We start from the raw sequence: 24,352 nt of genomic DNA on the forward strand, positions 1-24,352 counted from the left end.
TAAATCACTGGGAATCAACTGGAGAATGAAAATTAAATCACAGTAAAGTATTTTCTTCTTTGTAAGCATTAGCATTAATCACATGCAAAAGTAAAATATTAGTTAATTTGATTCTCTGTGCCTTCCAGACTCCAGTCGAAATGAATCAATGCAGGAAGAGCGATTTCTCTGATAACTGGGAAATGATAAGGAAAAAAAAAAAAATCTGTAGAAAGAGATGGTGAAAATGAAATGGTCAAAAAGGGACTATAGAAAATCATACTATGGGCTCTATTTCTTCTGAATCCCTAATAAGAATAACACAGGTGATACTTCACAATGGCGGCTTTTAGAGAGCCTTACCCAAGATGGCTAGAATTAGAAAGAAAAACACCTTCCGCAGTATAAAGTATTACTGATTTGTTTGTTTAAATGACTGTTATCACTACTCTGCAAGCCTGTGAAAAATGGCTTTATTTTACACGGCACCTTCAAACGGTTAGCCCGCTGTAATGCTTCAGGTCTGCCACAGGTAAAAGAGCCACGTAACCTCGAATCCCAGCAGCCCCTCCTCAACTCACGCAAGAAAATAAGTGACGGGTGCGATGGATTTGCAAAGCATGATACATTTTGGGACCCATTTGCCTTAATTGCTGTGAAACAGGTTATGGGGGTGCACATAAGCCGCTCGCGCAGCTATTCATGTCAGGATCATGTCAGCGATAAGACACAACCGAAAGAATTACATCTGCACAGTGTCAGAGCAGGGAGGGAGGCAGAACGCTAGCATTTAACACTGTTCTTTAGGCCACGAAAGGTCAAACTGGACAAAACATAGCCTAATGAAGCAGTCTGTATCGGGGGGGGTAAGGCAGCACAAAGCCTTTTAAATTAGCAGTTAAATCATGGCATGAAGCGATAATGGAGCTGGGTCTTATCACAGCCAACAAGAATTCAGATACGTACTTCACTGGAAGTTGAGACTGGTCCAGTTTTGCAAAGGATGGTGATTTAAGCTCGCGTGCTAGTGAAACTGAGGCATGTGCTGTGGAAATAACAATAAAAAAGGACACGCATACAGTGAGAGAACAGCACTGCAGTCGAGACAAACCCTACTGCCTCACTGCCGATTTATTTTCCAGCCAACAACCCAAGCTCTTTAGTTCAGTGACAGACATTCTTGATCTGACATGAAAATATGTAATAAACATAATGGAAACTTCAAAAAAAAAGAATCAAACCAAAGGGACAAAACAGAAAAAATAACTAGGGGTCTGTTTTGTTTCTTCCAATACGTTTTGAAAATAGATACTTTCCTCCTACAGGGAGGAAATAGTACATTTAATTGGAATCATAAATCATTAAGCTTTTATAGTTAGTAATATCTTATATAATGAAACTAGTTTCTCACCACATACACTGTTTATTGTTCAAATTTTACAGTAAGTTCTAATAATACAGATCAGTTCAGCTTGCAGGTTTTTTTTTTTCCCCATTTATATTCCGTCAGTTCCTTGGTGTTTTGTTTTTTCTTTTTTTCTGTGCACGGTTTTGGGTTTTATTTTTTTATTCTTTTTTTTTTATTCTTTTTTTTTAATATCAGCATAAATCTGTCTGGCCTTCTACCTACTCCAGAAAAACACATGCTATTTTAAATGACTCCGAATATTAGGGGCCTAGAAGTATCTTTAATACTCTATAAATGGAGTTAAAAACATAGCCTTCCTTCTGTAATCACAGTTTAAATTCCAGTTCTCACCTTTAAAGATGCGAGGTTCTTCTCATTCAAAAGGCACCTAGCAAGCACTTCTGCTGTGCCAGGCTCCTTCCTGCAGCTGCTGCTCACCTTTCTAGCAACACGCAGCCACAAATGTCACCAACTTGAGCAATTTTCTATAGGACTGCAATTATTTTCCTCCTTCTATTTTCCCCGTCCCACAGCAACACAATCAAGATGTAAAAACAAAGAAAGTGCAACAGACACATCACTGATTTCATTGCCATTTAAGACAAGCCCAGCAGCTCTGCGCTGTGGGCTGATGAGGAAAGCACATTAAGCACTTGCAACAGAACATCCAAGTAGACCTGTTTTGCAGCCTGATTAATAGAAACAACCTCTAAGGACTAATCACAAGTCGAGCCCTGTTTTGTAGATTAATAGAACAAAGGCACGAGAGAATAGGGAAGGTTACAGGACTGGAATATAAATAAGAAAAGGTGTACACTCTGGGCAGTTTGACTGCTAGTAATTATCAGCTAACAGCACATCCTTACCGCAAGGTCTCACTCTTCTGTGCTAAAACAGCTCATGTCCAGATGGACAATCTGCCTACGCATCTCTGAATGTCTTACCTCTATTTTAACTCCAGACTTTATGAAATCAAAGCAAAACCTTTCTCCAAAGCAAAGCATATTTTCTTCTCCCTTAAATTGCTGTTGAGATTAGGCGATTATAAAGCTTGCAGGAAGTACACTTTTCAGTTATATACACACAGCTCAGCAAATCCCACATGGGCATACAGTGAGTGACTGGGACTCAAACACTGCTGCCATTGGAACATGACAGCAGATGCTAAGACCCTGCAAGGAGGTGTGCAGCTCCTGCTGCGCCATTCTGGCCAGCAGATTTTGCTGGCCCTGAGCAGGATTCCACCTCGTGAAGGAAATGAACTCAGAGAAAAGTCCTACAAATAAACCTCTCCGAAAGGAGATGCAAGATAAACTAATGCTACTGTAAAACAAGAATTAGAAGTTATGCATGAACTGTGTGCAGTGGCTGTACAAATACCATACAGAAAATAATGGAAAAGACTTTCACGCCTCTGAGGAAAACAGTTTCTCTGCTTTTCAAAGTATTCCATTTGATTGGCTAAGATAAAATTTAGTGATGATAATGGCAACACCAAATGCCTGCTTCAGAGCTCCAGGTACCACTTGCACTGTGAACTTCATGAAACACATGGAAGCTGCTGTCCAAAACCCTGAATGACCCAAGTCCTTTTAACTTCAGAGAGGACAGATTTCATCCTTTATGTTTCAAAGTATCTCTTCATACACAGAAAGATTAAACAATATACTGAACTCTAGTAGAGTGATTCATACTTATTTCCACATTTTCTAAGCCTTCCCAAAAGCTCAACCTCTTCCCAAAAGCTATACACACATGAACACAAGCAATATCATTCTTGAACCTTATAAATCTAGGAGTTAATTAAAAAGGATCTTCAGGGCAGGCAATGGATGACATTCTTCCTTAAAGTGGCACTATTTACATTTCTCAGCAAATACAAAACCTAAGTTTTATTCACAAGCAGAAGAAGGAGACAAACTTTTTAAGCACTGGAAAAAAAATTCAGATGCACAGAGTCCCGGATTACGGTGTATCGGGGCATTCCACATTGAAAAGGGAAACACTTTAGGACTGCAGTTTTCAGGTTAGTGCTCAGTTTGCCTTTTTCCTACGTTTTCCTGCTATGCAGAATATGGAAGTGCCCTAAGCAGCCCAGATGGAACACCAAGAGAGGTGTTAAAGAGAACACCTTTCTTGTGGTTTCTTTTTATTACATTCCCAGTTTGGGAAGCAAGATGCATTAAAATCTGTGCCAAGAAAATGAGACTGAAAGATTCCTCCTTCCTTCTTACATAAAGGTTTTTTACATGAAGTTTGAGGCAATACACAACCTGTAAGTATATTCGCAGGGTACAAACTTATAAGCCTTTCTCACCAGGGCAACAACACAGTTAGCAGCTCCAAATACCTGCCTTTGTCAGTAAGATACACAGATTTACATGTGTACAGAAATAAAGAGGCTTTCTGAGGAACTGGACCACACAACTTTCTGTCAGTCCTACCCATCCAGAAACTGCTGCTGAAACACCAAAATGGAAGGCTCTCCAGAAGCAGAGGATAGACAAGTTGGCAGATACACAGATACAATACTCAAGTACTCAGAATATTACTTGCAAAATAAAGGGCAAAGGACATGATGACACGCTTGTCAGACAATTTCACATCACTACTAGCTCATTTTCAAGGAAGTATGATTTCTTTTGACAATGGAGATGTAGGCACAAGGTTCCCAAATATGACATGCATATCAGTATGTCAGGCCACCAGCGAAGCACATACATAAAAGGTTGCAGGTTTGTTTACAGAGATGGCTTTACCCAAAACGCTAGAAGAGGAGGAAAAAAGAATGGAGTTACTAGCTGCTAACTCCCATTACTTTTCACCCCAGCATGCTGTGCACCCAGGCTGTAAAATGGTGCTCCTGTTTGTGCATGGTTACAGCATGCAAAGCAGCTTATGCTTGTGACTGTACTGACACATCACCCAGAGGAAAGGCAGACAATGCAACCCCTGCTGACAAGCAGGTACAGCTCACCTGTTGAAGCTACATCAGATGACGAGGCTGTGCTGGAGCAGGCACTTTTGGATAACCCAGAGCTAACTGAGGAGGTAGCAAGCACCACAGCTTGCGAGGCCTCCTGTAGACACACAGGGGAGTACGCTACTCAGCCACTTCCATCAAGGCATGGTGATACGTTGTTGTCACTTTCCTGCTTGTAAACACCACTTAAGCCTTCTTTTCCGAGCACACAAATACAAACAGCTCTCAGCCATACAAAGATTTTAATGTTTACCTAGTAGAGTCTGAAATGCCAGCAACTCCCCTACCTTAGATATACACAGACCAAAAAATTGACAAGCACCTAAACATTTTAGAGGTGATAAATACCCAGTGGTCTCACTGATTTTCAACTAAATCCATGAGTCTTGACCACTTGTGATTAGATGCCAAATCTATTCTACTGAAGGGATTCTCATGAAAATCTGATGAATGTAGTTGTTACTCCTGACCTTTACATCCATGCTCAGGTTCACAATCAGTGTTCTCTTATTCGGAGTGCTCATGCAATTTCTGCTTTATTTCATAGCCTCTGTGAATTCCATTAAGTATCTTAAACTGGTTCAAGTTAGCATTCTGATCAATAAGTATTAGATAAATATGACCCAAATCATCTTCAAGATAGTCATGAGAAATCTTACCCTTCATTGGGAGCTAACAAAATCCAGTCACTTGCTACATGACTTATTTTTATTAAATCCATAACACTATTTTTCAAACTTAGTTTCTCTTCTATTTCATTTTATCACTATCACATCATGTGAGTCTCATCACCACCTCCATATGAAGCAACATAAATTCTTCTACACACTTTCCTCATATTTCTCCAGAATAGATGAACTATGAAGCAAACCACCTGGAGACTACACTTAACCATTTCACATACCTGATACCTCCTTGAGACAGTGCGCAGGACAATGCAGGACAAGACCTGCAAGACCTTCTGTCCACCTCTCAAGCTCATTCATTTCAAATAATCTTTAAAACGCACTTGAATGTGTCCTCTATATTTCCAATTACAACTTAATTCAGCAATTTTCCTAATTTTTATTTACATCTATAATTACAATTTTATATAAATAATTATTTAACCAATTATATATATATATATATATATATATATATAATTGGTTAAATAATGATAAATATCCATATTTAACCACTAACTACATATTTAACTTCAGTTTATTACTAGTCTCACCTAGTCAGTGAATCTAGCCACATCCCAGATCTGGCGCATCTAGGTGCCTTGTTCAAGTGGGCTGTTTCGGCCACATTTTTGCAGTACGGGTATCAACCTTCCATTGAAGGTATTGACCCATGTAAGTCTCTTCTAACTTTGGGTCACAACGCCTGACTTAGGAAAGATTCACTCATCCAGTGCTTTTAAAGCAGCAGCATTACTGACTAAACTCCCCACCAGAAGTTGTTTGGATCTAAATATCCTGCTGAAAATATACATATTTCCATGCACATCAGGCTCGACGGGCCTCTCTCTTCCAGTGATACAGTCCCCGTCTAGCTGGCCTCCCCTGCAACAAAGTCTTGGTCTCCTACCTAGCTCCTTGCTGGGGTCCTGGTTTCTCAGGCTCACCAGATCACTCTGCCCCCAAGTCCTCTTCAGCCTCTCTGCCTCTCACTCAAAGCACTCTGCTGCTCCCCACTTCTTCGTGTTTAGGGTATACCACACAGGGGCAATGAAGTCAAGAAAGTAATGGGACCTGAAGCACACCATCCAGTGTGGAAAACGGGATGTAAACTCTGGTCTGATGTAATCCAGACACAGCCCGAGGCACCCTCTTACTTTTCCAGTCTCCTATTGAGAAGGTGGCTGTCCTCAAGTAAGATAATCTTTCAGTTAACCTTAACAGGTCGGTATTTTCAATTTTATCTGTCTTCCCCTCTGCACTTGAGCACCACAGAGGTATGGCACACATACAGGAAGAAAATGTAAGAGTCATGAGGTGCGCAGAAGCCACACAGGAGAATTTATTTAAGTAATCATCAACTTAGCCTGAGCCTCACCTCACAAGGAACAGAGTAACTACACATTAGGGTTAACTCTCCCCTTCCCTCTTTCCCCAGCTCCCATTATTTAGAGTTTCTCCTCTCACGGTGAAGCCTGTAGAAGCTAAGTTGAAAAATTCAGGACTTGGGTAGTATTCCCTGCTCTTCCTAACTCCTTGCTGGGTGTGAACGGGTTCAGCCTCCACAGTGTACACAAATGTCACTGTATACTTTCAGTGTTCACAAAAGGAAAGCAAACTTCTTGTTCCTTAACAGTTGGCAAATAAAACAAACAAACAAACAAAAACCACACCCACGTACACCACTTGTAGATTTTGTATGCACAACTTCTACATCAAAATTACCTTGCTGTTGAGCAAACCTTATTTTAATCTATGAATAGGAGACCACCAGAATTAAGTAACCCCTGAGCAGCACAGGTGATGCTCATTGTGGCTCTTTGCTTTTTTGTATAGCATCTACTTAACTCCAGAAAAACAGTGCAGGAATTAGAGACATACAGCACATTATTGCCTCAATCGTTTGTTTGGGGTGCTCTGAAGGAGTTCAAATCCCTGCTTCCACACTAGGAAAAATGCAAGAGTTAGGAGAACCACCATTTTTGCCTGTTTAACTGTCTAGACTTCCACCCACAAATAGATGCAGTTCGTGTGTACTAGTAAATTCGTGTTGAAGTTGAGCCTGAATGAGAAGTTAAGACTTTGTGACTTGTCCCAATGATGGGATGCAGAGCTTTCCAAAAGAGTTCGCTAGGACAGGATAGCACTGTAGTATTAAAAATCACGAGATAATATATTACAAATTACAAACATTCCATTATCTCTTCAAAGAAAAAAAAAATTAAAAGTAAACAGAAAAAAAAAATTTAACTTAGAGTGAATCTGATATCAAGCAGACTGAAGAAAAATCAGCAACATTCCCAACAAGGCAAAAAATGTAAACAAACCGCTGCAATCCTGGACCTGGGGGAACACATTCTTCGAACCTAAAATGAGAGGCTTGAAGGACAAATGCCAAGAAAAACGAAACAGAAGCCCGTACCTTAAACACAAGCACGCTACAGTGGAAGCGTGTTTGTTTAACACACGGACAGAGGACCAGACTTCAGTTTTTGCCAATATTTTGCTCGGTTGCTGACTTCTCCTGAACAAATGCTGGAACTCATACAAAAACTGGTACATCACCAGTTTTCTTTTCCAGTCTCCTCCTGGTTCCCTCGCTGCTAAATTGCAATGAAGAACTTTATTGCTGAGTAGTCCAATTTCTATTCCTCCTTTTTTTTAGGCACTAGTTAATTGCCAGCTAAGATTATGAAATAAAAGAAATGAGATCCATTCTAACCCATCAGTATATCTGAATCCTATCATGTGAGTTGCCAATTGGTTTTCCAGTCCTCACACTCAATATCTGCTGTTAATTTGCTTGCTATTTCAAGAACTTGAAGACTGTCAGCAAAATCCATGATGCATTACGAAACTTATAATTGAAAAGAAAAAACAACATCTGATGCTTTTCTGACAGGATAAATACAAAGTCTGAAAACACTGATCAGAAGAAGGGAGATGTACTAAGTTAGAGCCACTTGGATTAAAATATAATTGCAGCTGAAGCAGAGAAAGAAACAGTTATAGAAATACATTCAAACTCACAAAATCTTTTGATGAAACCCACAAAATTTACAGTGTGCTAAAAAGAAAAAAAATTTCAAAAAATTATTTTTATAGCAGATGACTGAACCTTTCTACACTTTCTTAAGGTTGCATTGTCTATGCCAATTAAAATTTTGCTTCTGAAAAAGAAGTTAAGGCACTTCCTCTAGAGTTACTAAAAAAAAAACTTGAAAGCCTTGGCTTCTCAGAGGTGAATGATAGTGAGCTGTTTGTTCTTGACCTCTGGATCACCCTACAGATCAAATTCTTGGACATAGGAAAAACCCACCAGTATTCATTAAAAACAACTGGGAGGCCAGCTTTGTGCTACTGTTCTTGAGACCTGAGCAAGCTACAACCTGACAAATGTGCAGGATATTGCTGAACAATGCTGCAGTTCCTGTCAGAAGAGAAGAGCTTTATTTCCAGCTTCATTCAGGATGAAGTGATTTTAATCACAAAGATGCAAATCACAGATTTTGAGTCATTATTTAAATAATCAATTTTAATCTTTTACATTTGCACTTTTCAGTTAATTCCATAAAGTTGATTCAATTAACCATTAAAATACATTGATTTATATAAAATTAGCTTTTATATAAAACATTTTCGCTCCTTAAAATGATTCATCTCTCTCTATAGTGATTTAAACAAATATATATGCTGAAAGTCTTTGGTCTTCAGTTTTATTTTTCATTCTGCTAGATATGGGTGTATTTTTGTAGCTAAAAAATAATGTACATGATTGCTTTACGAGATTACTTTATACTTATGACTGGTGGCATTTTCGTGAAATTTTATGGAAAACAGGATTTAAAATCCATAAATAAACCTATCATCTCATTATTCATGAAATTATGTACCGTAAATTTCTAAGCACATAAAATGAAGCTCATCAGAACACTTTAAACTTTTTCCTTCTAAACAAACCAAAAAAAGCTAGCTGTAGAGCAGAACAAAATAAAACAGAAAATATTCTCCCTGAACAATTGTTCCTGTCAAAATGTGGTTTAAACAAATTCTGGCTCCAGTTAACTGCAGCTCTCCAGTGGTTTGAACGCTTTTAGAGCTTCATCTGAAAATAGACATTGCTAGAATATTCGTATTCAAATGTCAATAGCATGCTACAGAAAGTTTATTCCTCAACATAGATGAACAATTTCAAATATTACTTGAACACACATAAAGTACATTTGAATTTAAATAAAACTTACATTAATTCACTTGCATATATTCAGTACCTCAAGGTCCAGTAAAAACAAATGATCTCTCCCTACCCTTTTAAAGATACACTGGTATGAGTTACACTTATATATATATATAAGACAGGGAGTCCTAGGATTTAGAAATTCATACATCCATTACTGTTTGTTTTTTGTCTCATTCAATAACTAGCCTTAATCTCAAATTTCCAAAGGAGAAAATGTTTCTATTGGAACCCTGAAGAGTTTTGACTACCCAAAGTATAAACTATTTATCATTTTTTCCACCAAACAAGTCACATTCATAGGGCAAAGTCAAAAGAAAGAGAAAGAAGGGAAATATTTTTGTTGTTGATTGTTATCTATAGACTATATGGAAAATCTTCAGCCATTTTATTCCTTCAAGGTACATCAAAGAATCCCCTACTCAAGGTGTGAAAACATCAGTTAGATCTTCCTCTGAAAGTGAGCAGAGCCCAGAGTGTGATTCATGTCCCACCCTCGCTCTTTTCTCTTCTGGGGGCTGTTGCTCTGTTTTTAACTCCCCTCCAGCTAATGCCATTTAATACTCTCAGAACCATCAGGCTAAATTCAAATTTTCTGCTCCTTAGAGGCTGTTGATATGCACCACCACACATTCCAATTGCAAATACACATGAATGCTCCCGTGTATTGTAAGTTATTTTCTACATACAAATTCTTCTAAATTGTAAGTTAGCAGGCACTACTTGAATTCTCTTAGGTCTTTAGAAAGCTTTCAGATGTACCACGAGCAATAACATGTAATGAATATGGACTGATATTTCTTTTCTGTAGTTACACTGAGTTGGCAATTTACATTTTCTAAATAGATAGATGACTTATAGCCAGTTTTCCCAGTCTTCTGGCAATTACTTCTTAGAAACCTCTGACAGGCTGAAGCCTCCAGAATCACAGCTGTTATTCTTGGTTTGATCCCTCTTTTTAAATTAAAACCAGTAGCTTTATCAGCAAATGAGAATTTTTTTCCCTCTGGAAATACAAAAATGCACATAAATTGAACACGCCAACTTATCTCATTTTAGGGTTGGAGCATCTTCTGGGTTAATGACCACTGTTCCACATCTGTGACAGAACTAATTGGGGTAAGGAGGCCATAAATACACACAAAATCCCCACAAATTCTCTTCCTTTGGAGTAATCTGAAGATTTATTCTAGTAGAGTGAGATGCAATTAGAAGGGAAGGAGAAAAAAATTTGAGTGGTCAAACGCTTTTCTGATCATTCTGTCTTAGTTTCCAGGCACAGATCAGATTTGGAACAGATTTTTCCAGTATCTAATGCAACTTTTTGTCCCTCTTGAGGACCAAGTAAAATACTGGACACCAGCTTAATATTCATCTTCTCGGGGGTGCAGCGGCAGTGGTGGTGGGAATCACACAAATCAAGAGAAATGAAGATACTTATCTCTGTCCTCCAAACTCGGATTACATATACTGATCTAAAAACCTGTACTTAAAATGATAACCTCAACTCCATTTCCCATCACCAGCTGCTTGAAAACATGCTTTGACAACAGTTTGTCACAGCTGAACACAAATGAAACATCCTTCACGAGAGAGTAGAAGTCTGCATTTGGTTGGAGCAAAACTTGACTTTTCAGAAATCTAGCTGAATCTCCCGTTGATCATTAACTGGAGAAATTCAGTTATCAATCAATAGATTATAAGGATGAATAATCAAGATTTGTCTTCCACAACAAGGTTGCAATATATATGCCACTCATGGTTAAAATTAACTCTGTTGGCTTGTCCCTTGGAATTTCAGAAGAAACATTCTAAATTCACATGTATACCAGTGAAATGAAGGACTTCTAGACACAGCTGGATGAAAAGGATAACTAATCACAATTATGAATTTTGGAAACCACAGAGGGCAGGGAGGGAGAAACATCAGTACATTTTGCCAGCACATATAAATGTAATCTGTCCCAATAAATTTTGAAAAGATGCCTACACACTGAAATCATTGGGTGCCTGCAGAATGCAAGCCCTCTGTCTCAAACATACATATGAAAGAAGCTGAACAAAATCTTAATCTCAGCAGGTAACCTTCCAGCTCACACAGCTATTCACAAATCTACCATACACTAGCAGAACTTTTATGGCCTCTGTTTTCTTCTGTGTGTTATGTATTATTATACTGAAAAAACTTTTTTTTTTTTTTTTTTTACTTTGAAATGTCTTTACAAGATGGTTTCTAACCTGAATTAAGACCATCTTTCCCAATTAGCTGATACTGCAGGACACAGAGGGTTGGCTGTTTAATTATTTATTTTTTAGTTAAGCAAGCTGTCAGGCTGACTTAAGCTACTTTAAATAAAGAATTTTAGATCGAGCTATATCGTTTTCTAGATAGCACTAGTACACATGCATTATCTAAAAAGTATTGTCAGAAGCATCACCATATGTGTATAAACTACCAAATACCGTGGGCTAAGTGAACAGTCAGGAGAGATGAGACGAAGGTAAGTATGAGAAAGGGAAAAAAAAATTATGCCTGTATATGTTTGCCCCATTCTTTGGTTCAGACCCTGCCATTTCCCCTTCCTCTTCTTTCACCTGTAAAACAAGCCTGACATAAAAAATGTAAATTGTAAGCTTAAAATAAACCCTTTTTATAGGTGTGCATAAATTAGCATCCAATCACTTCAGCTGATAATTGAGAATGCCAAGTAACATAATGATCATCACGATCACTGAATTTCAGTTTTCTGGTAGAGGCTCGAAGGACCTTGGTTATTGCTGTTAGTGTGAGAATTTAAAATGAGTGCTGCTGAAGACTCCACAGAGAGATAACAGGCATTGCAATTTAACAACATGTTGAGAAAACAAGGAATAGTCTCCTTAGGACAACACTGGACAGCAATTTTCTTCCTGCATATGCTTGGCTCAGGGGTGGAATGAAAGCAAAACTAGCTCAAGATCAGGTTATTTTAGCTTTACATGAAAAAAACCACACCTCAAACTGATCAGAAATAGGACTTAAATCACCTGCTGCCTTGTACCTTGTGCTGCGTTGGTGATAAATGCCACCATACTAACCTATTAGCACAGCAGATATAAATATCTAAATAGCATACAGTAGAACGGTGCTTCCTTCCCTAATACATATTACATATTAAGATGATACTGAAGTTAATCCACAAGCATTGAATAGATATTGAGTCCATAATTTAAGTGCGTTCAGCACGCAGAATATAGATAGGTTACAACTTTTTCTTTTATTTCACATACATGGCTAAATACAGCATAGTTATCCACACAAAAAAGTGGCCATTTCTTCAGAGCGGTTAACAGCTGAGTTTGATACTATTCTGCAGGACAATACAGCAAAGCAGCTTCATGCATTTTCAGCAGGAATGATTCCTGCTGTGGTTTAAGTAATAAAGAGCAAAGAAAGTTTAAATTGAGACTTACCATGGGGCTCCGTATATTCGGAATCCTTTAACCGTTACCTCTGAATCTTGTAAGTAAATACTATTTGTCAGGAGTGACTGAACATTGTCAAAGTCCTCTGGTTTCAATTTGGACACAGAAGGAAAGCGGTAGTAATCTTGTTTAACAAGGTCTGCCATGAATTCCTTATCAAATGTCAGTTCATGATTCCCAGCAATCACTATTTTATATTCATATGGCAGGTTTCCTGAAATAACAAAAAAGGACTTAATTAGCACATTTTTCTCCCACACCAGCATTGCCGGCACAATAAGTAGACAGCTAGCAGTGACAGAATGAAATACCCAAGATCTGCATGCATCTCCATGTTGAGCAGAAGCTATTAATGCTGCCTCTCTTCCATTGAATGAAACCGTTTTAAAATGTAAAGTAACGCCACAGAAATAAATGTCATAATAGTAATAATCCTAAACAATAATTCTGTGTGTAGTGCAGAATTAAACAAAACAAGCTGACAGGCACTGAACGACCTCCAAGCATGGCATAAACCACCAGTGCTCCCTTGCTTTCAGCTGATTATATGTTGGTTTATATTACCCTAAGCTGTGAATTACCACTGAATTCATGGGACTGGGTCAATCAGCAGTGTTGAGTCCTAGCCCATGGAAGCGACCCACAGTGATTTAACCAGGTGTCCTGTGGGTGGGTATAACAGAGGCGGCAGCATGCCTCACCAGGATGCCTCACCAGCACGTTGTGAGGATACCAGCTACAGGGCACTGAATCAGCTAGCTGGCACAGGTATTTTTGAATTATGCAGTTTTTTAGGTCAATGTATATGGAACCCAAGCATTCGAAAGATGGCATTTATTCCCAGACCTAGTCTGTTCTTCAAAGCTCTGACTCATTTGAAATGGACTTTCATTTTATTATTATTCAGTTTATGGTAGTGTCTCATTTCTGTAAAGAGTACATACATAGAAGAAACCATGGAACCCAAACAATTAAGACATAAGGTGGGAAAAAAGAAATGTGGCTAGCTCATTTATTTTGAGTTTCAGATATGAAGAGTACAGGCTTGATCACCTGAAGTCCATGCAGCTATTTCCAGTGTTTGGAACGAGGCATGGATCAGGCCCATGGAGCCAGATTTCTTTTGAGTTCAGAGACAGATTTTTCAAGCACTTGGTACCAACAACCAGTGCCAAATATTTCAATTAAACATATTGAGTATTGGGCTCCCTTAAAAATATGTTCCTCTCCTGTGGTGTCTTCATAGAAGTCAAGATCTTTTACAAAATCTGTCTTACTGTGATTTGCCAAAAATCACATCCAAGTTTGCATCAAAGCTAAAACCAGGCTCACATCTCTCCTCTACTGCCCTCACTGTCTGATTCTGTCTTGAACCAAGTTGTTCATTTTGGTGCATATTCCTAATAATCATTAAAAAAACTATTTTTTCCCCACAAATGTGCACAATACTTTACAACCAAATGGATGATACATATGAAATATATCATTATATATATTCACTTTCTGTACTGCTCATGGGTCTTCAGTTACTTACACAAACCATGAAAACAACAACTGACACACTGTAATTGTTAATGCTGTTAGCCCAGATGCTCATACGTATATATACATGTAGGTATGTCCACTGATTTGGAAATAAAACACAGGTCCTCAAAACATACATGGGTACATCTTCCAGATCTGGAACTTCCAACATCGACCCCCAAGGGACACAGAATTGTATGCAATGTATTTCTCATGAATACTGTTCTCCTACACTAAACAGACACAGCTTTTCTAGTTCAAAACTTGTTTTAAACAGCTTCCAAAGGTGTTTTCTCTTTTTTTTGAAACAGTAAGTTTTAAACTAAACCTGTAAACATCTACAGCAAGATTAACTTTCCCCCAAATAAGGCTTATAGGGAATCAGCCCAAACTCTCTGCTTTTCAGTATTTACAGCAGAGAAATAGGAATTATACAAGATACATAAGCATTGTCTTCATGAAATTAGTTAATTCTGGACAGAATAACAAACAGTTATATATCCCCTGGGGAAAAACAAAAACAAAAAATTCATAGATTCCTCACACCTGAACTAAATGCAGTTAATACATATCCATAATTCCCTGAACTGCTGCATTAGATTAAAAACTGGGGGAGATGCAGTAAATGCTCCTCTACAGATTATGCCTGACTCCTTTCCCTCTTCCTTTCCCCATCTCTGCTACATGCTGCTCTGCAATTAATTTTTATTTGAATACTAGAAGTACTAAAAATTCCTGCTCTTTGACACTCCTGGGCACAAGGTAAAATTGCTACTTTCTCCTCTCTCAGGAAACACAAAGACACCACTGGCATGAAATCTGATACACTTGTCATACCTATCAATGCCCCAAAACAAGAAAGATGTGATTAAATTCTCAGAGAAGTAGGATGGAAAAGTTAAATTCAGGCTTCTGCTAAGCTATTAACATTTACCATGATAGCAGAGAAAACTTCTCGTCTTACTAGATGAATGCCCAGGTTTTACACTTTCTCCAATTTATTTTGATAGGAGATCTGAAAATCAGCACATTTTGCAGATATTATGTCCAATTAAATCTGGAATACCTTGTTTGAAGTGAATGCTTTTTATCTTGACATGTTGAAAAACAAGGCTTACTCTAAAGACACATAGGACACAAAAAAAAAAAAACAAACGAGTTGTGGGATTAATGATTGTTAAAACGTACAAATGTAATATAATACATGTTATATAAGCAACTGAAATCACTGGGGAAAATCTAACAATAATTACTTCAATTAATGTCAAGAAAGCCATTAATTTTACTGAGACTAAGGAGATGCTCCACTTGGTCAGTTCTTGAACCCCAGTAATGCATCAAGGAGCCTCACAGGGCCCAGGTACTAGGCCTCAGGCACCAGGTGTAACCAGGGAGCTCAAGACTAGGCCCCACCAATGAAACTCCAGGATCAACACCAGGGACTGAGAAACAGGGCAAAACAGACGCCTGAGGAGAAATCCTACAGGGACCACAATTCATCAATATCTGCCTGCAAGCTCTAGCTTTGTAGTTCTGCACATCCACAGTGCGTGAGCTGAAGAGCAACCAGTGCTGGCTGTGGATGTATTCACCGCAGTCCCGAGTCCCCCATGAAGGGGCAAGGCAAGATGTGCTTCACTCCATAGCTGTACACACATCGTTATTTACCATAGCATGGGCACAGAGTTCTGACCTGGCTCCCCCGCTTAGCTCCCTGATTTTATTACCAGCCACATTTTGCACTTTTTCTGGAGGCAAAAACCACCAAAGCTGCATTGCGAGCTAGCGATGAGGAACATGACTCATAAAAATGCCAACACACCAAAAGCCAGGCCCAAGCAAAGGAGAGCAGTCAGAGGAAGTCTCATCCATTTCTTTCCTCTTCCCTGAGGAAAGACTATATAGCACTAATCACAGTAATAAATTACCTGCAATCAGATTACCTATTTGTTCATCACATTCAGGTTTTGCCTTCCTGAAAGGCCCTTGTGGCAGTGCACAACATTCATCCTCTCTGATATAATTTATGAAACATTTTGGTGTCTTTTACTTTGGCAATTTTGCCCTTTGTCTATAATCTGCTGACCTTTTGTGCTTTTTATGGAAGCATGAACAGTCACACAACAAATCTCCTACTTCATGATATTTTAGTTTTCATCTTGACCAGATTAATCTCTGCCTATCTGCTTCCATTCTGTCAGTTCAGAGAGCCACTGCACCACAATACAGAAGTTGAAAGCCGTTTTCTTCACCAAAATTCTGTTAGCTACATTTGGTCTTCATTAAACTACTTTGCTAACTACTAAATTTTCTATCATGTTTCAGTAATATTATTCATTCCAATTTACGCTGCGATTCTGAAAAAGAGAAGAATAACTTCTCAAGCTAGGAAGAGTTTGATGTGTTCGCTGGGACAAGCACTTCGGAAACTCCAAATATCAACTCACAAAGTAAAAGCTAAATTTAAATTAAAAATACTTAACTGTTTTCCAGATGAAATCAAAAGGCTAACATCACAGCTTCTAAAAATGATTAGAGCACTAAGTCTGTGAAGCAGAGTCACTTATACTGAAGTATTTGAAATCTTAAAAAGGTATAGAATACATATATGTGCACATGTACACACACGTGGTGTATATCTTCAGTATATGTTAATATTTTTTTGGCCAAGATGTCATTTAACATCTGCCCTCAATAGGAGTATAACAAGAGCAGAAGGTAGTAGTTAAGAAAATGTCACAGCTAGACAAGTTGTTACCCTGAAGGACAAAAGGTGAATATCACTCTCGCTCAAAGAAGAACAAAGATACGTAACTGCAAATCATTTGCAAAAATAAAAAAAATAAATATATATATATATATATTTAATACATTAATCTGGCAGCCTCAGAAGATTTCTGTAACTTTTCTGTTTGTCAGTTCACTGTCAAGCTAGAGTCCCATATAGCAATACTTTCTTCCATCTGATCCACAAGCCTTCGTTCTCACTCCTCTGCCACTAAGCCCCTTTGCCAGCACGCGGATTTGGTGGCCACAGAGCACAGTGGATCAGGAAACCAACCCTGCTGAAAACCGATGCAGCAAATAAGGAACAAGACTGTACGCCCGTGCTAGTAAGGCAGGACTTCTTTCACTGGCAGCAACGATGCACAGCACTTTAAAGCAGAAGCTGAACAGACTGACTTTAAATATAAAAATTACATTGTTGTTTTTTGGTTTAAGTTTACCTTAAATACTTGATCCTAGGAATCCTTAATCCATTGAACAACCATTTCTATTTTAATGGCATGCTTCATACAAGTCCAACTTAGTCGCACAACTGAAGTTCGGTAGAGCTGCCAGACATGAAAAGCAGTCTGACTGTCAATGAATGTTAACTACTGACTCCCTATAAAAATAAAAAAAAAATCACATTGTTTTTTGACTACTGTTATCTACAAAATGCATTGGGAGGCAGGGGAGCTAGAAATAACATAATACTAACTGTCTATATATAGTGGTACAAACCTGTATTTGCACACCATTGCTAAACAAATACTTTTGATGTGAAGCTCTGAATATGCACACACATGCACTAACTATACACACCACACAACACTTCCATGAAGTGTTAAGTGCTTTCATGGCCTTTTCACAGTCTCATAGACCCTTTGGCCATATCCTGAAAACTGCGCTGAGAAACCTTGAAGTAAAAAGCTTTGTCCATTCAAAAAGAAGGAAAATCTCTACAAGTGAGATGCCTGTGCAAGTCAATCACCTCCAATTTACAGTGTATCATATATGCTTCAAAGAGCATAACTAGCTCTGGAACATTCACTTACAACCAACCCTATGCATGTCTAGAGATAAACACTGAAGAAGCAGATTTTATGTGGTCCTATGGCCTTCCAGTCCCTGCAGCATCTCAGGTTGCCATCAGCTGTCTGACCACAGCTGAATAAGTGCCCTGATAGCAGCCAGCAAATATCATTACCGCCGTTCAGTAGCACTGGAATTCCTCAAAGAGGTTTCCCATGGAAAGTCCATTGAATCTCAAGGCGATGGTTATTACTCTTCTTCCCAGCATTTATAGAATAATCACAACACTCACAAGCCCCTTTCAGAATTTTAAAAGCAGCAGTATCAGAAAGGATCTGATTTCTCCTTCAGCAGCAACAAATGAGTTAGACTGTACAAGTACAGTTATATAGACCTAAACTTTCACATGATATGCTGGACTTCTCTCACCATAAAGGATAACTATCCACCCACTGTAGGTACGGAGATTCAAAACTGGGTATGGAAAAAAAAACATCCTTTCTAGGATGAGAATGATTGGCTTTAAAAATATTCTGGCTGTTTTAATCAAACAGCCTGCATAAGAAGTCTTCAATGAAACAGCTAATGCTGATGCCAACTGATATACTGACTGAAAACATAACCCATGTATTTCTATGCATCTTTCCTTTGTATCGGTAGAAACCTGAAGAATGAAATAAATAACAAAAAAGCAGGCAAATAATAGACAGAACATGCACAAAACCAGAACAAGTTTCTAAAGAAGCAGAAAGAGCTGAAGCCCAAGATCTCAAAATCTTTTTGATGAAAAGTATTCCACCAGCTTTTTAAACTCTCATCAGTTCAGATGCCTCTTCATTTTTTTCCTCCAAAAGAAAACCTGGAGAAGGAAAAATAAAGGCAAAACACACATGGGAAATGCAGCAAGGTGAGTAGATGAATGAAAGTTTAACTGTTTTGCCTTTATGCAAGGAAAACATCAGACCACAGCGCAGGGAGAAGCAAAGGCTGAGACCCTTGAGTTCCTGTGATAAATCTAAAGCTCGCACATTAAAGCTCCCCTTTGTTGAAAACGCTGTTAGACACAACAAAACAGAAATGTTACGTAAGTGCAAGCTCTGCCTCTGACCTTTCACTCTGTAACCGTCAGGCTTCATTAATTTTCACAAGGCCTGACAGCTCTAGCGTTAATACTCACACTTGCTGATCGAGCCACACAGCAGGTTCAGACTGCTACCTTCTCCTCTGAAACTCATGCATTAGGATTTCTTCCATGCTGGCAATGGAAAACCAAGTCTAAGAAACATTAAACACAAAAAACTACGTTACAATAATGCCAAGGTTGAGTCATAAACCCATGAAAGCAAGGAAGTATTGAGTGAATCTTGCCTCAGCACCTGTAACTCGGCTACCCAGTGCCAAGATACTGCAGCCTATACAATCCTCTCTGAGTGACCACAGATGCAGGCACTGCTGTACCTATATGGTCACTTATGAGCCATCTGAGGCTGCAGAACTGGCAGTGCCTAATACCAAGTACTTCTGTTTTCTCCCATCTAAGTAAATGAATTGAATTTGGTACAACACTGGGCCACAACATCACCAAGCACAGCACGAACCCTGAAACAGGGCCATATATACTGCCGAACCTAGTTAGCTACGGGTCTGATTTAACGAAGCTCTGACATCGTAACAATTCCTTGCTTTTATGTATTTATGTCTCAACCATAACATTATTCTAATGTAACTGTTTGTGATTAATATCCTTCTCCTCTAATAGAAAGAAAGTAGCATAACATAAGGACAACCTTTTGTTTCACTTCAGCATTGCACAGCTTCTGTAGCATTCTGACATTACAACACATTGGTTTTTGATCTCAAAGTCATTTTTGAATTTCATTTGACTTCTGTTATTGATTTTTTTTTTTCTTGAAACAGAAAGTTTCTCTAAGGTCTTATCAATTAATACATGACATTTATTTGCTTTGAAAAAGAATCTGAAGGTTTTGTTTAGTCTAAGCTCACAAAAACTATCCTCAGGATTTTGCAGCTCACAGCACTGCCAACTGTAGCTGTAAGAAGTCCCCAAAATTGGCTTTAAAATTATCATAATTGGAACTTAAGCAGCACAGATTTCTCTGTTTATGAGTCCACAGAAAGGGTTTCTTTTCAGGCTTGTATTTATATAACCAAAAAGACGGAGCTTTCAAAAAAAAAAAAAACAAAAACCGTAACTTAAAATCAAAAAAAGCTGACAGCTATGAAGTTTCCCTTTAAATTTAGCAAATTCTGAAAACAACACCCTCACTGCAAATCACAATAGCCTTATTTTTCCCTTTCATTTCTAAAAAGGATTCTTGCAGAAATGGTAGTTCCTCCTCCACTTCTGTTGCCTATAAACAAAGCAATACATAAAGGACTAGCATGACCACTTTGATGCTACATGCATGCTTTTAGAGAGATCCTTTAAGTGAAATAGAGTTCACTTGGGACATTACATAAGGTTTTCAGCTAAGAACTTGTTTTTGTCTGGTAGAGTTGAAGGGTATTCCTTTAAACAGGATTACCCCATATTTACACTTACAATGAAATTTGCATCTAATCTCCTATAGTTTTAGGTCTATCCTGTGGGCAGATATACAGAAATGTTATATTTTGTCCAACAGAATTTTACATTTTCTCCTGTGACCATGAACATCAAACATCAGTGCATTAAGATGTAACACACCAGGGCCATCAAGCTTTAGACTGATTTCAGCTCAGTGCTGAAAATGGAAACAAAGCGTGCCTTCACAGGGCCAGTTGGGCTACGTAGAAATGTTCTTCTTCAACTTGATTAAGAAAAAATTGAAAAGGAATGGTTTTGGTTACTATTGCATTAGGCTAAAATAAGAAATGAACCCTAGCACTATCTAAATCTAATATGAAAAAGCCATCTTTATTTCAAAATTTTCAAAGCATTCTCTATAAATGCATCACAGATCAATTTACATGGTACTTTTGCCAATAAGCAAAACGAAATCACAAGTTCCAATTGGCTTAACTCATATTGGAAAGTGTGAAAGCAAATGCTAGTAAATGCAATTACTGCAAACAAACTCCATTTTCTTCACTCAGGAGGGAATTTAAGGGAACATTTTATTGCCCTCAAATAATATTTCTAAAGGCATCAATACACAATTCTATTTTCTTTTTGGAGTCCCCCCCACACTATATAACCTAATTCTCTATAAGGAAACTCACCAGTTTTTGAAATAATATATTGGTAGTTGATATTACCTTGTGCATGCACATACTGTATCAATTTAAATGATTATTCTCAGTGAATCTTGAGAATGTCAAAACCAGCAGTCACTGTCTGACGCAAACAGTTCTGGACCTATTTTCATAACATGCCCTTTGTCTCTGTAATTTACAATTTCAATTAAGTCTTTTATATTTTATATATTTATAAAAAATAAATGAATAAAAGCCATCCAAAAGGAGGTCATCTTGAGAACAATTATATAGAAAGTAATTAAGCTAATCATAATCATCACAGACGATAGCTTGGTATTTTCATGTACATGTATTTTCACACGACAAAAGTCCAGCAAGTGCTAAGGGCACGTTTTACCAGACAAAATAAAATCTTTAAAAAAGACTTGCTAGTCTGGGTGGCAATTTTTTACTCCTTACTGAAAGAAACTTGCTGCAAATCAATTAGAATTATGAATGCAGGACCCAGATCTAGACTGCCTCAGATTGTTCTTCTGCCTTACCAACAGGGAGCTTCATGTGAGCAGCAGGACTGAGAAACGGACCTGGACCAAGATATTTCCAATATCTACCTACAGATCTTAAAATAAATACATAAATAAACAAATCAGGATTTGCAATTAATTGCCAGAAACATTCTCTTCTTTCCTCTCTGAACACATTCCCATTAACTGTTTCCTCATTTTTAAAGGAAAGACGCAGAGTCTCAGTGGCTTACAATTGCCAAAGCATAGGCAGACACCTCCCTCTGCCTCACAGCCTGGGAAGCCGAGTCAGTATTTCTGAACAATCCCTTCAAATGCCTCCTTTTTTCTCTATCCCAGAAAGGTGATCAGAACATTTCTTACGAGAAGAAAAAAAACTTGAATTTTCCTCTGATAATGCAGTATCTTTTACATACCTGTCCTAGTTTCAGTTAGGACAGAGTTAGTTTTCCTCCTAGTAGCTGGTAGGATGCTGTGTTTTGGATTAGGATGAGAAGAGTGCTGATAACATGCTGATGTTTTAATTGTTGCAGAGCAGTGCTTACACCAAGCCAAGGACTCTTCAGCTTCTCGCTCTGTCCTGCCAGCGGGCAGGCTGGGGGTGCAGCAGGAGCTGGGAGGGGACAGACCCAGGACAGCTGACCCAAACTGGCCAAAGGGGTATTCCATACCATCTGATGTCATGCTGAACAATATATAGGGGTGGCTAGCCGGGGTGGGGGGCTGGCTGCTCGGGGATAGGCTGGGCATCGATCAGCGGGTGGTGAGCAATTGCATTGTGCATCACTTGTTTCGTACACATTATTAGTAGTAGTACTATTATCATTATTATTATTGTTATTATTATTTTCCTGTCTTAACAAACTGTCTTTATCTCAACTCACAGGCTTCACTTTCCCATTTCTCTCCCCCATCCCAGAGAGGGAGGGAGGAGGGTGAGCGAACAGCTGTGTGGTGTTCAGCTGCTGGCCGGGTTAAACCACAACAATACCTTTTCCATTTTTGTACATGGAACTGAACATCTTCCTTTCAAAAGTATGATTTTTTGAGTACACTACTGATAAACAGTAAAACATACTGGTGCCCAGACTTACCTGACTACCAAATACTAACGTAACGTGGATAGAGTCCAATAATGGCAAGGAACAATTAATAAGCAGGAACAGCAAGAATAATCACAAGTAAAATAAACCATAAGGAAGAAGAAGAAAAATAAGGTAACGTTTTTAAAATATCATAAAGGTTTTAAAAGCATAGAATGCTGTCTAAAAGCAGGACATCAGCTTTTTAGTAACTAAGAATGTAACATTTTCCAATGTGCTAAAGCAATTAGTTCCTTTTGAAACATTACGCTGTGTTCATTTGTTGTGGTTTTACTTGTAAACATTTAGTGTAGGAAGCAAATCTAATATTCATAATGGTTTTTTAAACATGCTTTCAGATGGTGATGCTGATGTTGGTTGGGAATTGTTTCTTCCTCTTCTAAGTCACAAGAGGAGAAATCTAAAACCTGAACTAAACTCCATTTCTAGAAGCAGACCAGTACACTTCTGACAGCACTATGTACTGCGTTTCAGAATTACCTTCACAGTCCACCCCCGAATTTTTTAGAGGATAAAAAAAGACAAAGTACTAAGAGAATGCAAACAGAAATTACAGTCAACTAAAATATTCAGGCAGATCTCTGCGATCCTCCAGTACTATCTTCTGAATCCCACATTTAAATTTGTTCTTCTACATAAACCTAAACATTCCATTACAGTCTTTCAAGATGAACTTGGATATCAGGGATCTCCTGAGCCCTGTAAGGAAATTCCTTTTAATAATCCAGCCCACAGAGAGGTTTCTTAGCTACTAAAGGAGACAACCAAATCACTCCAGCTGTATCATCTTATTACAATGAACTGAATCTCTCATATTCCGTTTTGTCTTTTTTTGTTTGTTTTTTTCCCTAGCCATCTACAGTTGCCTGAAGAGAATGCCACATAGCCTCAGACATTTTCCTTGTAGGTTTAAGCACATATACTAAGCCCAAACATTAAAAAATAAGGAAGGAAACTAAGCCTGAAATCAGCTCTAAAGTGAAATTGGAATTATAATGGAAATCAGAGCCAGCAAGTTCTGAGTTCCAAATCGCACCTCTGGTACTACATTTTGCCACCTCCTCTCTTCTTTCGGCTTTGCAGAATTTCAATTACCAAATTGCTCATGTTACAGCATCCCAGGGCCCCACAATAGAAAGTTCAGAGTGAAGATTTTTAAAAATCCAAGGTGCCACTCTTCAACTTTTAGTGGGCAAACCTATGTGCCAAAATACCTCCTAATCGTCCTTCCAAAGAAGGATAACAAAAGAGATGAAGGGAAGTAGTGTAAAGAATATAAACTCCATTCTGCAATATCAGAGTTCACGTGCTTTATTTGTGCCAGAACTCAGGTAAGCCTTATCTTTCTGTCCTTGCTACTACACATACTTTGGCCCTCTGCCCCAGCCATCTCCGCTCCTTATTAAAATAAGGATAATAGTAAGTGCCTAACATATTAAGGTAATTAAGTATTTTTAAAGCAAGCTAA

The 24,352-nt window shown here is 38.3% G+C and overlaps 1 protein-coding gene across 11 annotated transcripts in view; it reads right to left on the minus strand.

The window, feature by feature from the left end:
• Positions 1-24,352, minus strand: part of MPPED2 (metallophosphoesterase domain containing 2) — a 196,117-nt gene that overhangs the window by 33,720 nt on the left and 138,045 nt on the right. For all 11 annotated transcript variants that reach the window (XM_040558436.1, XM_040558433.1, XM_040558437.1 and 8 more), the window contains one exon: positions 12,726-12,951. In XM_040558436.1, coding sequence (XP_040414370.1) covers positions 12,726-12,951 — 226 coding nt within the window. The remainder of the gene's footprint in view (positions 1-12,725; positions 12,952-24,352) is intronic.

The sequence above is a fragment of the Cygnus olor genome, chromosome 5 (genome assembly GCF_009769625.2).
Source record: "Cygnus olor isolate bCygOlo1 chromosome 5, bCygOlo1.pri.v2, whole genome shotgun sequence".
NCBI lineage: Eukaryota > Metazoa > Chordata > Aves > Anseriformes > Anatidae > Cygnus > Cygnus olor.